At 38.9% G+C, this 17,393-nt stretch overlaps 2 protein-coding genes across 2 annotated transcripts in view; both read right to left on the bottom strand.

Moving 5' to 3' along the window:
* Positions 1 to 7,124, bottom strand: part of LOC134665318 (adenosine receptor A2b) — a 141,925-nt gene extending 134,801 nt beyond the window's left edge. The window contains exon 1 of the mRNA XM_063522238.1: positions 6,469 to 7,124. Within this exon, the coding sequence (XP_063378308.1) occupies positions 6,469 to 6,895 (427 nt within the window). The 5' untranslated portion in view covers positions 6,896 to 7,124. The remainder of the gene's footprint in view (positions 1 to 6,468) is intronic.
* Positions 7,125 to 13,959: 6,835 nt separating this feature from the next.
* LOC134665293 (kelch domain-containing protein 10 homolog) lies at positions 13,960 to 16,080 on the bottom strand. The gene is made up of 3 exons (XM_063522194.1): positions 15,569 to 16,080; positions 14,946 to 15,157; positions 13,960 to 14,633 (listed from the first exon to the last, which is right to left on the bottom strand). The coding sequence occupies exons 1-3, from the start codon at positions 15,935 to 15,937 to the stop codon at positions 13,976 to 13,978; spliced, it is 1,239 nt and encodes a 412-aa protein (XP_063378264.1). The 5' UTR covers positions 15,938 to 16,080; the 3' UTR covers positions 13,960 to 13,975.
* Positions 16,081 to 17,393: the final 1,313 nt, after the last annotated feature.

Genomic DNA, 17,393 nt, shown 5'->3' with positions numbered 1-17,393 from the left:
CCACGAAATGGCCCCATCTCAGCATGTTGCTGGTGGCTTCCAGCGCTGATCTTCCGATGAGACCATCAAGTGAGAAGAAACAGAGATATAAAGATACAGAGTATAAGTAATTATATATATTACCACACCCCTAGGCCCCACCTATTGAGATAGTAATTTCTTGTTATCAATTTGTTATGTTACATACATGTGGTCTGGCAGCTGTTAACAGAAATTGAAGAAAGATAAATATAAAATATATCTAAGATATTATGGTCCACGTGAAACCTCGTCCACGCGACCTAAAGGGGCCAAATGACTAACAGTCCGCCGGACGGTATCGGCCTGTCAGTTGTTCGGAACTGTCAAAATTTTGTTCTAACTGACAGGCCGATACCGTCCGGTGGACTGTTAATCAGTGGGCCCCTTAAGTGACTAGTTCGAAGGTAGATGTTAATCACATTATAGCAATGTAATTAGTACAATTATACTCTAGAGAATCGTTGTCGTAGATAAATTATCCCTTCGTTGAGAAGGAAGAAAGCCCCGAGGGATCCACGCTTTATCGAGTTCGGTTCGGGATCTTAAATCTTAATGATACTTATTACCCATGAATTCCAAAAACATTCCGGATATTTTTAGAATCGCGTAGCAAAAATAATATGTTGTAATAATCTGATGTCTTACGTAAATTGATCTTACGATATTGATACTATTTCGAATTGATATTTGAGTTGTTATTAAATATATCCACCTAACTGAAAACGTAACTTTGTTAGACTTAGGGCCCGATTCGGATTTTGAAATAGACATCTATTACAGGTAGATATCTTTTAGACATCACCAAGATACGATAACGATATATTTAAGATCTAACCTGTCAAATTTGACATTTGCGCGATTCTGGAGATACTCTTGAACGATTTCCACAGGATATGACTTAGAGATCCAATTCACATCTAATAGATATCTTACTCTATCTAACGTAAAAGTGACATTGGTTGCCCGAATTGCGCTGCAAAAGATAACTAGTTGATATCTAAACTATAACGTATCTAGAATGGATCTAGTACGTGTCGTCTCTTGTGAATATCTTGAAGTTCGAATACGACAGTTAAATATGCAAGTTATAGATAAAGTTGAAATGAAAATCCTGCGCAAATCAAACATTGAGAACATATACCTATTGACTAAACTATAATTGTTAGAAACTTTACTGTATTGTATAATACATATAATTAAGATAAATATGTACATTTATGTACAGTCACCACACGGGATTGTTATGCCATTTAGGGTTCTTATTAAATTGGAAATTGTATCCTCCTGAGTCCCCCTTGTCTTTATTACAGTTTTGAAATTGGAACCTTCTTGTATTCCATTTTAATTAAAAATTTGATTTGGATTAAATCCTTTATAAAGGCCTCAGGGACTCAGGAGGGCATAACGTAAAAGTATTGAACAACCAATTTAGGGCCACCCCACATTTAGCGTCTTTCGAGCGTCGGCGTCTACAACTCTATGGCCGCTGCTCGACGCAACGTCGACGCAACTGCGCAGCGACGTCATTTTCCATAGCGCTGACCAAACGCGGACGCTCGAAAGACGCTAAATGTGGGGTGGCCCTAAATGGCGCAACAATTGCGGAGCGTGATGGTACCATGCTACCTGTGTTTATCTGCCTTCCTAAGTCTTGTGTAAGCTCACGTATTACAATCTCTTACAATTTACCTCATACTGCGGGTGAAATAGGGCAAATTAAAAGTCTCTGGCGAGCTGACTGTTCCATTAAATGTTGTTTTTATTTTTATTTAATGAACTCTATACATATTTATAAATAGTTATTAATAAAGAGCGTTAAATGACACAACGCAAACTTAACGCAAATACATGTATTACCTACTTGTAACTTTTTTTTACATTGTCAACAACGAATATTTCTATGAACATATTTCTTTTCTTCATATACCTACCCTTCTCTAGCGATAGAGGAGCAAATAGCCAATTTCCAGATTTCTATTTTCTCGGTAGACCCCCTGGGCCTTGGCCGCTGGGAAGAATACCTCGGTAGCTTATTATCACTTTGATAATATTCGCTACTTCCTATCATAAAGCGGCAGTTTTATGGCTACTTTATAACCCTATAAACTTAGTCCTTATTCGTAATAATTACGATGCATTGTCACTCTATATGATGACACATATAATGTTCATATCATAGCTGCGATGTAACTCTAGATATTAATGCAATCTTAGTTATACCTACCAACGTTATAACTACCAACTGAGTATAATCAAAGCTATAACTACCAACTGAGTGATCGCCTCAGATCAACCAAAACAATTGTGATCTTTGATTACACATAGTTTTCAATAACTTCGAGGTCACATACTGCCAACGCACATCTGCGTTCGGTCAAATTGAACATCTGTCAGTGCCGACACTGCCGACAGGGTGGCAAATTGGAAGCGACGAAATGCGTAGTGAAACTTTGAAATTTGAAACAAATGTATCTATACCAGTGTTGTTCAATAATATTAAACATAAGATCATTAACACACAGTTTGTATAGAAAAGTAGGTCTCAAACTGGCCACATTATTCATTTAATTTGAGTGTGACAACACTTGGAAAAACGTCTGTCATCCCATAGCAATTTGACCATCATGTAATTTTAATTTTAGTTGAAACGAACAATATAAGTTTCTTATCTTTTAAAAGCTGTTTTATTATACATACAGCTTTTGTGGTCCTTCGTGATTAAAATGTGAAGAAATCTGGAGTGCGGCCGGTCTGGAGACCGTACAAATGCAAGATGCAATTTGCCCTATAGTGCAGATTGGCATTTGTTTATATGGCGGCCGGTGTAATCAAAATTCTATTAAAAGCTTTTGTGGTTTAAAAGTGTATCTAAAAGTGCCATATGTGTATCCAATAGTGAAAAGTGAATCTATTTGTGCATCCGTTCGCTTTGTTTGATTAAATGTAAATGTATGTATAATAAAACAGCTTTTAAAAGATAAGAAACTTATATTGTTCGTTTCAACTAAAATTAAAATTACATGATGGTCAAATTGCTATGGGATGACAGACGTTTTTCCAAGTGTTGTCACACTCAAATTAAATGAATAATGTGGCCAGTTTGAGACCTACTTTTCTATACAAACTGTGTGTTAATGATCTTATGTTTAATATTATTGAACAAGTGTAGTGAAGCTGATCTGAATGAAGATGCGTAACGAAGCAGTACAACTGTGCGCAGATGAGCGGAGCGAAAATGCGTAGAAAAATGCTTTTAGACGAATGAGGGCTAAGCGACAGATGCGAAGCAGAAATAACACATCAACAGATTATAAAAATCGCTTGCCCACATCCATTGCACGCATTTCTCACTGTTTTGTGTTTAAACAAAAGACACGGTACCGCACTCCCCTAAGCCCATACACGTGAGCTTGCAGAGCATGGCTCGAAAAATGAAGTAGATAATGTCCATCAAGAGGACCTCTCGCTCGGCTACCTCATACAACGGCTTCGCCTCGTGCTCGACCTAAGGGATGTTAATAACGGATATGTTTATAAAAATTGGTTAGTTAGTCTAAGTATCAACCTAAATGCTTAGATATACGTAATATCAATCCTAATGGTACCCACGTGCGTGCGCCCGCTCCATGCACCCGCGCCAGCTAGCAGACGCCCTTAAAGTTTAAAAAATACCTAATGCCTATCCATGGAAGAAAGAATGAGCGCGCTGCGCTATTATCTACTACCATCGCCCACACTACTAACTGTACATCGATGGACCTTATTCCTTGTGTACTAAGGTCCACCGATGTACAGTTAGAAGATGGTTAGGAGTGTTGCTGTTTGTACGTACACCAGAAAGGTAAAATTCGAATCAAATGTCACAAAATACTTACGCTCCAGTAAAATTTTTCGTCTTTTCACATAAACCACACTTAACACTGAAATAACCACTCACTGAAATCATGTTAAGAGTGCCCTTTATGCCCTACACAAATATTTACTACCTAGGTACATACTTATTCAATGTACAAGATCGTATTCTTTTCCACTAAATTGTTCCAACTCTCTGGCACTGACGTTGTAAGGCTGATGCTATCATAGATCAAAGAATATAGGTATTTGAATAGTCACCAAAACGGCCAGCAATCTTCGCCATTGAGGTTTTTCTAGCGTAATTCCAAAATGATAAATCCAAAATTACAGACATATTTACACGTTTGTACAGTCAGCAGCAGAAGTTGCTAAGCGGGCGGGGTGTTCGAAATAATCTTGACGCGACTTTATTATTAAGAGAGTATAAGAGCGTGTCAAGGTAATTTTGAACACCTCGCCCGCTTAGAAATTTCTGCTGCTGACTGTAGGAGTAGGTAGGTATATTTTATTAGATTAGGTACATACCATATATTAACATAGTAAGTCGTAAGTAGGCAAAATCAAGAGTCAGAAAAAGTTCTAGGTAGTTTTAGAAATTCCCAAATATTGATATCTAACATAGCTACTTACAATTAGTTACTGCTTCATTATTAATGGAATGTATCTTTTTACTCCATGAATGATAATCAATATCCCTCCCTCTCCTATCCTATCACATATATGTAACTATGCATTTAATTTGTAATACTCATGGTTATACCTATTCACATAGTGGACATTGCGGTTGTTTCAATTGGAAAACCACAATCCATATACATATGTTCGTTTGTATAGTCATATCGCTAGTAATGTTAATCTAATTCATGTCCAGATTGCTGTACCTACGTCAGTAACCGGCGTCGATTAGTTTTAATCAAATTGCTAGTGCGTTGGTAGCTTGGCACAAGGACGATACATCCTTAGCTGACCCGCCTTAGCTCTGTGTATTGTGTCATTTTATGTTTGCGATGAAGGCATACATTATGAGCTTATGAGCAGTATAATGGGTATGAAGCAGAAAGTAAGTAAACATACTAAAGCAATTTTTGTGTAATAATGATCAGTTACGTAAACTTGTACGGGGTGGGGATTGTTTGGAGCTATTGTTACAAATAAGGAAAAATACTTAAAATCAAAAAGCCAGTTACGTGAACATAAATAGGCACACGTTTTTCTCAGCTTGTTTTTATATAGGTACCTACACGTCCCTTTGTCGTTCATCTCTTATCGTAATACAAGCCATCGTGCAGTATCCAAAAGAATATTTGATTTTCAAGTCATGACCGCTACAGCATATATTTAAATGTTTTTAACATTTGATTTAACAAATGGGTCACTTTTCTTCCAAATCACACGCTGAATAATAAAGTAAATCTTTATGGAATTGGACAGTATTGTATTCTAATGACTATTCGTTAGGTAGGTATTCTTTAGTGGGTATTAACAATCAGTTAAGCATTGAACACTATTTTCAGTGATCGTATCATTTCCATTTTTTTTTGTTAGCCTAGTTTAGAGTCCCACTGCTGGGCAAACGCCTCCCTCCTTTCCTCCACTTAACCCTGTCGTTTCTACGTTCCCGCCAATCCGGTTAAAATCCGGATAAAATAAATTAAACTAATGAATGGATTTAATTTAATTAAAACCATATAACAACATCTAAATCAACAATACCAGAACTCCATAGGAATAGAGTAAGGTGCAGTATTTGTAACTTCGAAATCAGGCTACCTAATTTTGAAAATTAACTATTGCAGTAAGTGTTGCCGAAGCGTGAAGTGATTTTAGATTAGTTGAATAAAATTCGCGTTAGACCCGTCTATAGATGTGAATTAATATGTAGGAGAAAACGATTTTGAAAATTACCTCGCCTTCGATTTAATCCCAATGCACCTAACGATATGGTACCTAGACATATTTATGAAGACGATTTAATATTTAAACATCGGAATCCCAAAGTAGGTGTATTTTTATAGGACAAAAAACGGCATTCCCAGAACGTGAACGGACTTTATTTGGAACTTAGTAGGATGGCCTAGCTGTACCTAACTCGTTGTCAATTCATAATGTTGATCACAAGCTGCTCTAGCCATTAGGGACTTTTATGAAAATGAAAAAATGCAAACGGGGAATTGTTTATGCTACTTTATTTTTCACTTATTAATCCCGTTAATATTTTAACGGTTTGTGATATACGGTTTGTTAAACATTAGGTGAATAATCTGCACGTTTCAACCCTAACAAGTAGATCCGAGCATCGAAAGAAAAGTTAAAACTTTGTATTGTCAGATTTGTCACTAATATAAAAATATTTAATTTTGTTTTACCTTTACTTAATCCAGCTATACGATTATATTAATATTAACTCGATTGTAGATCACATAGAGAACACTATCCTTTCAGCTCAGTCCCTAGAAATGTTCCTCCCTGTATAATAACACGAAACAACTGACGCACAATCGAAAATCAGTAACCGATAACACGTCGCAGAATGCTTAAAAGATACTTAATTTCTAAAACATAGATAAATCAAGATAATTTCTAAGTACTCACTTATAGCTGTTTTGGTGCGCACGTTCCGCGAGTAGCACATGGGGTGAAGGATGGCCCAGTACCGGTCCACTGATACAGCTACCAGGCAGAAGATGCTGATAGTACAAAGCATCACTAGTAGCGACACCGTGAAGAGGCAGGCATGGAGGTTCCGTGGAAGCCCCACGGAAGCTAGGATCGCGAAAGGGATCCCCAACAGGCCCACTAACAAATCCGCCACTGCCAAAGAAACTATGTAATAGTTTGTGCGACGTCTCAATCTCCTGTCCCTTCTAAACACATGTATCACCATAGCATTACCGATTATCGCCACTAAAGCTACCAGGATCTCTAAAGTCGTGTAGGCCGCGTACAGCTCAGGGGTAGGAGACCGATACCCCGGCGCTGCGGTTGTCGCTTCAGGAAACTCTGTCACCACGTCTGCCATACCGACAAATATTTGGATTTAACCCATAATTTCACTGCTTGCGAAACAAGTCGCAACTTTAAAAACTACACTGAACTATTTAATCACGAATGTACAGTTTCACAATAGGTTCAAATAGTGGAATGTATATTTTTATAGTAAACTTTCGCCGACTTATCGTGCGGTTATCGTGGATCACGAAGCGCGGAGCGCGTGTCCCGCCCGCAAGTCTTCCCGCCACTGCGGCAAGCGCGAACACGCGCTCGCCGGGACGCACGCCCGAGATCACTTGTTGCCATTGCAACCGAGGATGTTGCTTACGGAATTACTAATGTTATAGGAACATGGTTTAGAAAAGGGACATTGGGACATTGTTATTGTAGCAATTGGCAACGATAATTAATGTGAAAGGTAACAGATATTGGCAGATTTAATAATTTCTGGCCGTCATTTCCTAGGTAGCTCTTAACAAGCGGAAAAGTTCAAATTCGATAATCTCGGCTTTGAAATAAATTTTATAATATTAGGCCTTGCCTATGGACATGGTTTAAAAATGTATCATGGCCTACTTATACCTAAGTACCCTACCTACGTCGTCAGCAGAAAATTATTCTCAGTAGAAACGACAAAAAATTTGAGGTGCAGTTTCTGAAAAAGACCCAGCCACCGTTTAGGCAGCTGGGGAGCTGCCTATGAGGGGACATAAACGCACCAGATCCACGCAAATGCAGAATGATGTAGCAGCTTGTTCATTCAAATAAAGACAAATTATCCTTTAGTTAGGTACGAAGTCATTTCGGCGCCCAGGACTTTTTTGTGTAAAAATGTCTGCCCGAAAAAAATAACTAAAAACCACACAAACACATCAGCTTTTACGTAGACAGTTAAAAATAGAAACTAATACAAATATACTGCTCGGCGACAAACTATTATCTACGGCCACGTAAAATCATAAATTCGAAAGAAAGCGGCCAGAATTCCAACTCGTATTAAGCGCAGGCGGGGTTCCTACTTGTTTCTAATGAGAACAAAATATAGAACACGAGAAAGATGCATCTACACACGGCAAAAGCACCGTAGATAATAAGTGCCAGTAACTGATAATGATAACCTGACAATCCCTCATCTCTTATTTATCATTTTTAAGGTCGGCGCAGTAACCCCGCGACCGTGATTTGATTTGACGGCGACAACGATATTTGATGGGTCTCGACGCCGATTACGCATACAGATGAGCGCGGGTCTAGAAAAAGCATAAAATATCGGTTTCCGATATTAGGTACAAAATAAAAATCATAGTATTTCAGGAGAGTTAAAATTATGGGCATTTGTACCCCAATGTATTTATTTATTTATTTATTTAATCTTTATTGCACAAAAGAAAAATCTTATAGTACAAAAGGCGGACAATGTACTTTTGTGCGTGTATGTACTTTTGTACAGAAAAGACAAATGTGAACAATATGGCTGTAAATAGGAACATATCATTGTTATGATGCATTAATTACTATAGTCGAAGTAAATACCTAATACACATTGCAAGTGTTATTTTATACGTCATAATTTTATAGAAAATTGACGTGTAAAATAAAATAACACTTGCACTGCGTATTAACTATGCTATCAAAATCGTTACAGACTTTTCTCAGTAACTTACATGAACTAAATTACACGCAAGTTCTTGCTAAGTCCACGCCTTGCGTAAGGCCCGTCTTTACGTAGTAATATATACAAAGTCAATGAGTCTATAACCAAGCAATTTCTTATAATATTTAAGATATCTAGACCTAGAGCAGATTCAATCTGGATAACGAGTCGAGCGCACATTCGCACAATAATAGGACGTCGCGTAGGGAGCTGGATGAAGAAGACATATTTCAGCAGGTACCAAAAATGGTATATTTCTGGAATTATGCATGTGTACATTTTAAACAAGATCTATAGACCTCACAATCGCCAAAATATATTCTCTGTAATAAATAATCCAGCATTAAGTTCACAATGTTCATATGAGCCTTACTTTGAGTTCAACTCATATTTAACGTAAATAAAAAACCGGCCAAGTGCGAGTCGGACTCGCGCACGAACGGTTCCGTACCATTACGCAAAAACGGCAAAACTCACGTTCGTTGTATGGTAGCCCCAATTAAATATTTATTTTATTTTTAGTATTTGTTGTTATAGCGGCAACAGAAATACATCAGCTGTGCAAATTTCAACTGTCTAGCTATCACGGTTCATGAGTTACAGCCTGGTGACAACAGACGGACGGACAGCGGAGTCTTAGCGCCACTTGCACCATTCCACTAACTCGGGGTTAACAATGTACTTTTGTGCGTGTATGTACTTTTGTACAGAAAAGACAAATGTGAACAATATTGCTGTAAATAGGAACATATCATTGTTATGATGCATTAATTACTATAGTCGAAGTAAATACCTAATACACATTGCAAGTGTTATTTTATACGTCATAATTTTATAGAAAATTGACGTGTAAAATAAAATAACACTTGCACTGCGTATTAACTATGCTATCAAAATCGTTACAGACTTTTCTCAGTAACTTACATGAACTAAATTACACGCAAGTTCTTGCTAAGTCCACGCCTTGCGTAAGGCCCGTCTTTACGTAGTAATATATATACAAAGTCAATGAGTCTATAACCAAGCAATTTCTTATAATATTTAAGATGTCTAGACCTAGAGCAGATTCAATCTGGATAACGAGTCGAGCGCACATTCGCACAATAATAGGACGTCGCGTAGGGAGCTGGATGAAGAAGACATATTTCAGCAGGTACCAAAAATGGTATATTTCTGGAATTATGCATGTGTACATTTTAAACAAGATCTATAGACCTCACAATCGCCAAAATATATTCTCTGTAATAAATAATCCAGCATTAAGTTCACAATGTTCATATGAGCCTTACTTTGAGTTCAACTCATATTTAACGTAAATAAAAAAACCGGCCAAGTGCGAGTCGGACTCGCGCACGAACGGTTCCGTACCATTACGCAAAAACGGCAAAACTCACGTTCGTTGTATGGTAGCCCCAATTAAATATTTATTTTATTTTATTTTTAGTATTTGTTGTTATAGCGGCAACAGAAATACATCAGCTGTGCAAATTTCAACTGTCTAGCTATCACGGTTCATGAGTTACAGCCTGGTGACAACAGACGGACGGACAGCGGAGTTTTAGCGCCACTTGCACCATTCCACTAACTCGGGGTTAACCGGTTAAAACTGGAGTTACCATGGTTACCAGTACAATTTGACACTGGGTTAACGGTTTAACCGCTTAACCCCGGGTTAGTGGGACGGTGCAAGTGGGCCTTAGTAATATTAGGGTCCCGTTTTTACCCTTTGCCCAACTAACATTAGGCGCTAAATTTAAGGGTTAGAAGAGATTTATATAAGCGCCTATTTACTCTTTAGGTGTCGTTAGTGCTCTAAAAATAGGAGTTATAGCCGGCTATAACCCCGTTTTAACCCCGGATTGGGCACAAATTTTATCACCATAAGATTTATAACAGTGCTACAGTAGGGTTAGCGGATAAAAAAAGAGATATAAGAGCGGTATAGTGGAGCTACAATAGTGTTAATTAATTCTTTAGGAGCTATATGGGTTGGATATAGGTGACTACAAACTCTTGTAGTAGAAGAGCGCTAAAGTAGTGCTGTAATAGCGTTGATTAACAACTTAGGATTTAAAAGGGTGCCAAATAAGCGACTGCTAACTGTTTGAGTAGTAGTGTAGGGCCATATAGATGATACTTTCAGCTTTAGATGGTATATTAGCATTTAAAGTCAATATTTGTAACACTCAAGAAGGTAATTGCACATTTTTTCCTTAGCCCTGCCTGCTTTGGTTGCAGATGTTTCCATTTTGTATTATTATTTGTAAGCTTGCACTGTGACAGCTTGAAGTGAAATGTAATGGCGGATAAATAAAAGCAAATAATTATTTTAGTTCACTGATGCCGGTGTTATCTGCGGATTTTTGATGGCGAAATTAATTACACTGTCAATAACTATATGTATTACTAACAAAATTTTAAAGGGCCTCTGATCCTTTGCATATTTATCTGAATATAATATTTTTTTAATTGTGGTCCACCGTATTTAATTTTCGCAAAATTACACAATATACGTGAAGTCCGGTTTTAAATACAACAATACTAACATTATGTCTATATTGAGTAAAAGTATCGATTTTTATTAAGTATTTACGTTCTAATTAACAGTTTTTGTTTTGCTTATTAATTCATCGGTCATATTAACATGGCGCTATAGGCTTAGGTTGTAAGTAAGACTCTAATAACACTATAAGATGTACTAAGGTATTGAATAACGCCCGTCTGCGACTACATGATCTATAAAAGTGACTCATAACTTCTCTGTTCGACTGTAAGTGAGACAAGAGAGTTAAGAAGCGATTGCGAGTAACGGAGCTATAAAAGAGTTTTTATCGCCTGTTTAGAACCTTAAGTGAAAATTGCAGCTGCTTATTACTCATATAGATGTTAAGGTGGTAGAATTCACTTTGAGCTATAACACTAGCTGCTTAAGATCCATTAAAGCGGCCAATACGGCTACTGTGGATCTTAAAGCTATACAAGGACCTCTTAAAATAGCGAGACTGTTGGAGAGAGTGCTGCACCAGCTCGCTGCCCCATATCTGGACACTGCCGATAACTAGTTTGGATTTAAGAGTAGCGTATCAACAACCTCGGCCATCTACGCATTTAAGCAGATAGTAGGTTACTACAAATCTAGGAAAACCCCTGTCTACGCCTGCTTCCTTGACCTGAGTAAGGCATTTGACAGAGTTGACCACCAACTCCTCTGGAAGAAATTAGAAGAGCGAAATACGCCCCCACCAGTTATTAAGATACTGGAAAAGTGGTACTCCCAACAAAAGAACATGGTACGATGGAAGTCAACTCTGTCCGCCGCCACTGGGCTAAACTGCGGGGTGAGGCAGGGGGGCAGCATGTCACCAGCACTCTTCAGTGTCTTCATGGATGGGCTCTCACAGGCCTTGACTAAAACCGGGGTCGGCTGCTCCATCAACGGCATAATGGCCAACCACCTAGCGTATGCCGATGATATGGTCCTGCTTGCTCCATCAGTAGCCGCTATGCGAGACTTACTTGCGGAATGCGGAAAATACGCCAGCCAGCACAACATGAAGTATAATCCGGACAAGTCAGAGTTTATGGTCATGGAAGCGGCAAATATGCCGTTGAGCGTACCGCCACTGTTACTTGATGGAGTTCAACTGCGGAGAGTCTACGAGGTTAAATACCTAGGCCACATCCTGCTGTCTAGTTTGAAAGACCACAGGGACATTGAAAGGCAAAGACGAGCTATTGCAGTACGAGCGAACATGCTAGCCAGAAGATTCGCCAAATGCAGCGACGACGTGAAACGGCAGCTGTTCCTAAGTTTTTGTACTTGTGTCTACACAGTGGAGTTGTGGTCAGATTACACCTGTGCAGCAGTGGGAGACATGCGCGTACAGTATAATAACGCATGGCGGGCGTTGTTCCGGCTGCCGCGCTGGTGCAGCGCGAGCGCCATGTTCGCGAAGGGGCGCGCGCCGGGCTGGGGCGCGCTGCTGAGAGCGAAGAGCGCCGCCGCCAGAAAGGCGATAAATGCATCCGCCAATACGCTGCTGTCCGCAGTGAGGGAGTGGGACGGTAGCCCGCTTCATGAGCGCTGGAGGACCTACCACAAACCGGTCACCATAGGGTCGGGGCGATACGCCCCTTGGGCTAGTTAATATTAACCATTATCTAACTGCACAACGGGACTTAATCGCGTATTTAAGTTTTAAGATTTACCTCCGACGTTTCGAGGACGGCGTTGTCCCCGTGGTCTCGGAGAAGACTGGCTCAAGTTGACATCAACATCTTCTAGCCGCGCGAGTTTTTCGAACTACCCGCACTTGGTCTTGTTTATCAGTTTGAACGTTTTGCGCACTAGGGACTAGGGTTTTGGGGGGGGGTTGTGCAGTTAGATAATGTTTAATAATCGTGAAAGTTTAAATCAGTGTAGTTAATATTAAGTTTTAATTTGTATTTAGGTATTATTTATAGACGTGAATATTTTAATTTTATTGTACAGTCGAATAGTTTAATTTTAATTTAATTTTATTGTAATTCTATGGAAGTTTTCTGGAATAAAACAATTTCATTTCATTTCATTAAAGACCTTGATGTCACCAGAGCCTGTAAGCTTAGAGTATATAGCTATTCTACAGCCGTTATATGTCTTTAGGTGATAAAATAAGTGCTAAGTGTCGCCTAATTGTTTGTTGGGTGGTTACGGAACCCTGAAAAGCATTATTATTATTTTTTTATGATAGGACGAACACCTATAAATAGATACAATATTAATTTATCATTAACAAATTCATCAATCGCCGAGGAAGTCGTCAGAATCCTTTTGAAAGCCAGACGGCGAAAGAATATGCCGTGCCCCGGACGCCAGGCGATCGCGATTATTCAAGCGAAAGTGAACTTTACGGAGTCCCGCGTAAGTTCCTATTGCATTGGCGAAACTGACGGCTGTGGCCGTCGTTGGCGTCCGTGGCAAGACTTCCCGATGACGACCACAGCCGACTGTGGCGGTCAAAAGGCTAGGAAATTCCATTATACATAAATGAATATGTTAATAGTAAACCTTTTTAAATGCTATGACCATTTGCAAAATAAAATGGGTGTTTTATTACACTGCGAAAAAACATGGGTTTCAAGGCGTTTCTATCATTCATTGTGTTTACCTAAAAAAAAGGTTGTTTAGCAGTCGTCACAAAACTAAGGTCCTACCACACTATCATCAGAGAATCGAAAATCTTTCTGCCTCTCCATCGTTCTTGCATTCAACCGACAGAGGAACGTTTTTCGCTTTTCGATGTTGGAAGTAAGCCCCCTGATGCGTGGTCGTCAAACATCATACATTTTGCCACAAAATAATAAATAATATTTGATTTGATTTAAAAGTGAGTCTGACAGGCATGGCCTAGTTAACATAACTTCGACTTTCAAGTTAAAATTAAAATGCTCTGTCAAAGGATGCAAAATAATTTAATACTGTGGACATAACCTGTCCACCAGGTGCACAGGTATCCCCATGTCTAGTAGCCTTGCCCTAGGCATTGAATCTAGAGTAGGATATAAATGTAACATAGCTTCCCAACAAATCTCACTCAATTTTGGTATACAAAGCCAAACTTTATACAAAATATTATTTCTACTAGCCGCATCCTCCTTAGGTTCAATACCTCCAAATACATACATGCAACCTTGTGAAGTTACTGTAGACGAATGAAAATATAGAGGGTTTGGTAACACAGTCTTATGCATTTTATACCATTGCATCTCGGACAAATTAAGCCTCCATATATCTTCGAACACAGAATTACCATCAGATCCCCCTGCTACAAATACTTGAACACCGGTTGGTGTGTCTATCTGGACAGCACTGTGGCATTTTCGTGGTAAAGGGGCCACAGCAACTCCCTGGGTGTCATCAGCTTTCGGTGTTAACGTAGACCATGTTCTAGTCTGTAGGTCAAACACTGGTATCTCCATAAGTTCAAAGGCCCATTCACCTGTCCCGCCCCCTATTATGTATAATTTGTCATCAACTCTTGCAACTTCATGTCTGTACCTTCCTATAGGCTCTTCTTCATCACCGGTACCTACGAAAACTGACTCCCAGACCAATGTTCGGAGATCTAACCTGAAAATAAAATAGCAATATTAATTAAACCTAAAGAAAACAAGACTAATCCTAATAAGGCCTGGTTTGCCCTCTGGTGTGGAATTTTCGATGGTCAAATGGCTGTCGATTTTGTAAAAACTAGTGCCTATGCCAATTCTCGGCTTAGTTGCCAAGTGAACCACAGGCTCCCATGAGCCATGACAAATAGCTGAGATACACTATAATTAACACTAGGAAGATGATGATGATATTAATAACATAACTAATTGCTTTAATATTATCAAACTGCAGAAAGCAGAGAGAAAAAACGATTATATTAATGATATTTACCTGTATATGTCACTGTTGTAAGCAAAGCCGTTGGTGCCACCAATAGTATAGAAATGTCCATCATGACATAATATGGCCTGCCCATATTGTCCCGGTGGCTTTGTACCTGTTGCTTCCAACACTACCAGCTTAGCATCACCTGGACTCGCCTTCCATGCAATCACATCATTACTACACTTGTTACCAAATGGCGCACCAGTACCTCCAAATATCTAAAAAAATATATTATTGTCAGTCAAAATCTGGCACCTTGTCAGTAGAAAATACATTGACGTATAATATCTAAAGACTGGCCTTATAGGCAATAGGAATGGGGAATGAATGGGGCCTACAGCGGTGTGACACCGCTACAACGCAATTGGTTGATGAGTTCGCATCACGCGCGTGATTGGTCGCAACTAGTTGCGTTAGGCTGCACGATTGGCTCGAATTCGTGAATGACACCGCTGAATTAGTACAATTTTTAGTGCCTGTAAGGGCAGTCCTAAGATACTTATAATATGTAAATGAGAAAATAAGGTATCATGATCTGGCATCATGACGCAAGTAAAAACTATCCTTGGTCAACCAACAAAGTGAGATTTTTCACATATGGTAGAAATAATTTTAGTTACGGTACAAACCATCAAGTATCGGCCATTCATACACATAGCATTAGATGCTAACTCTTCCGGCATATTCTCCACGACTTCATGTTCCGTCCATCTACGCGTTGCTATCGAATAACTCCAGAGCTCTTTAAAAAGCGGCCGCTCCGGTGTCCAAGTCGGATTTTCTCTCTGTATACTTGTTCGAGGGAGTGAAGGGTTATAACCACCAAAACAGTAGATATTTACGTCGTCGCATGCTATTCTATGCCCACTTCGGGGTCTGGGACACTCTGCACTGCGAAACTTTACTTCAATAACCTTAAAAGGTTTGAAAACAAAGTCTCTCCTCGATGAAGTCATTACGCCGACTGTAACAGCATGTAGATGGCTATTTTGGCTCATAGAATATCGAATATAAAGAATTAGTAGATTGAACTAATTCAATCTACATATGATCTTCAAATCACAATATTTTATCGGATAGGATTACGATATTATAACAGCAATAATGAAAATTCTAATTTCACAAATGTGAACATGACATTTGAAAAGGAGATGATGTTTCCAAAAATTTGCAGAAGCATTTCATTCATGGATAGTTTCAAATTTAGCACGTATCACTACTCATTAAAGCACATATTTGGAAGTCAAGTTAACTAGAACATTAATTAAAATAGCGCAATAAGACATACATGTATTTCTAAGTTACTGCGTTTTGCCAAGTTTTGTTTGTGCTGATACAAAAAATACATGAATTTTATCCAGATATTGTAGTTTTATTTGCTACGTGCATGACTGACCTTAAAACTTACAACAAATCGTATACGATTTTTGACACAATGCAGACTTAGCTGAGAGAGCCGCGAAACACTTCGTTCGTCTATTTGCCTCTCTATCGCTCGAACTTGTAAGAGCAGAAGACAGCAAAAGAGTACTAAAGAGTAGGTAAAGAAATTTCGATTTATAGATGGTCAAGCAAATCTTGTCAGTAGAAAAAGGCGCGAAATTCAAATTTTCTATGGGACGATATCCCGTCGCGCCTACATTTTTCAAATTTGCCGCCTTTTTCTACTGACAAGATCTGCTTGACCAAGTTTATTTATAATGTACATTTTTAGGGTTCCGTACCCAAAGGGTAAAACGGGACCCTATTACTAAGACTTCGCTGTCCGTCCGTCCGTCCGTCCGTCCGTCTGTCACCCTGTATCTCACGAACCGTGATAGCTAGACAGTTGAAATTTTCACAGATGATGTATTTCTGTTGCCGCTATAACAACAAATACTAAAAACAGAATAAAATAATGATTTAAATGGGGCTCCCATACAACAAACGTGATTTTTGACCAAAGTTAAGCAACGTCGGGAGGGGTCAGTACTTGAATGGGTGACCATTTTTTTTTTTGCTTTTTTTTTGTTTTTTTTTGCATTATGGTACGGAACCCTTCGTGCGCGAGTCCGACTCGCACTTGCCCGGTTTTTCATTTAAGTCTTCCATCTACAAATAAGGCGAGGGCATCCATTCAATACTGCGCCAAGTCTAGAGATAATCACCCCATGACGGCACCAAATGTGATGAGTATAGACTGAGGACTCGCGCACGAAGGGTTCCGTACTATAATGCAAAAAAAAAAACAAAAATGGAGATAAAAAAAACGGTCACCCATCCAACTACTGACCACTCCCGACGTTGCTTTACTTTGGTCAAAAATCACGTTTGTTGTATGGGAGCCCCACTTAAATCTTTATTTTATTCTGTTTTTAGTATTTGTTGTTATAGCGGCAACAGAAATACATCATCTGTGAAAATTTCAACTGTCTAGCTATCACGGTTCGTGAGATACAGCCTGGTGACAGACGG

Source organism: Cydia fagiglandana, chromosome 6 (assembly GCF_963556715.1).
Source record: "Cydia fagiglandana chromosome 6, ilCydFagi1.1, whole genome shotgun sequence".
Classification (NCBI taxonomy): domain Eukaryota; kingdom Metazoa; phylum Arthropoda; class Insecta; order Lepidoptera; family Tortricidae; genus Cydia; species Cydia fagiglandana.
Note: the sequence above shows the minus strand (reverse complement) of the source record. Positions and strands in the feature narration are given on the sequence as shown.

What these genes read in the sequence shown, in the direction of transcription:
- LOC134665293 (XM_063522194.1), bottom strand. Translation starts at nt 15,937, where the DNA reads ATGAGCCAAAATAGCCATCTACATGCTGTTACAGTCGGCGTAATGACT. An exon ending in TGAATGGCCGATACTTGATG is followed by an intron (nt 15,158 to 15,568) that starts GTTTGTACCGTA and finishes ATATTTTTTTAG; the next exon opens with ATATTTGGAGGTACTGGTGC. An exon ending in TACAACAGTGACATATACAG is followed by an intron (nt 14,634 to 14,945) that starts GTAAATATCATT and finishes TTTTATTTTCAG; the next exon opens with GTTAGATCTCCGAACATTGG.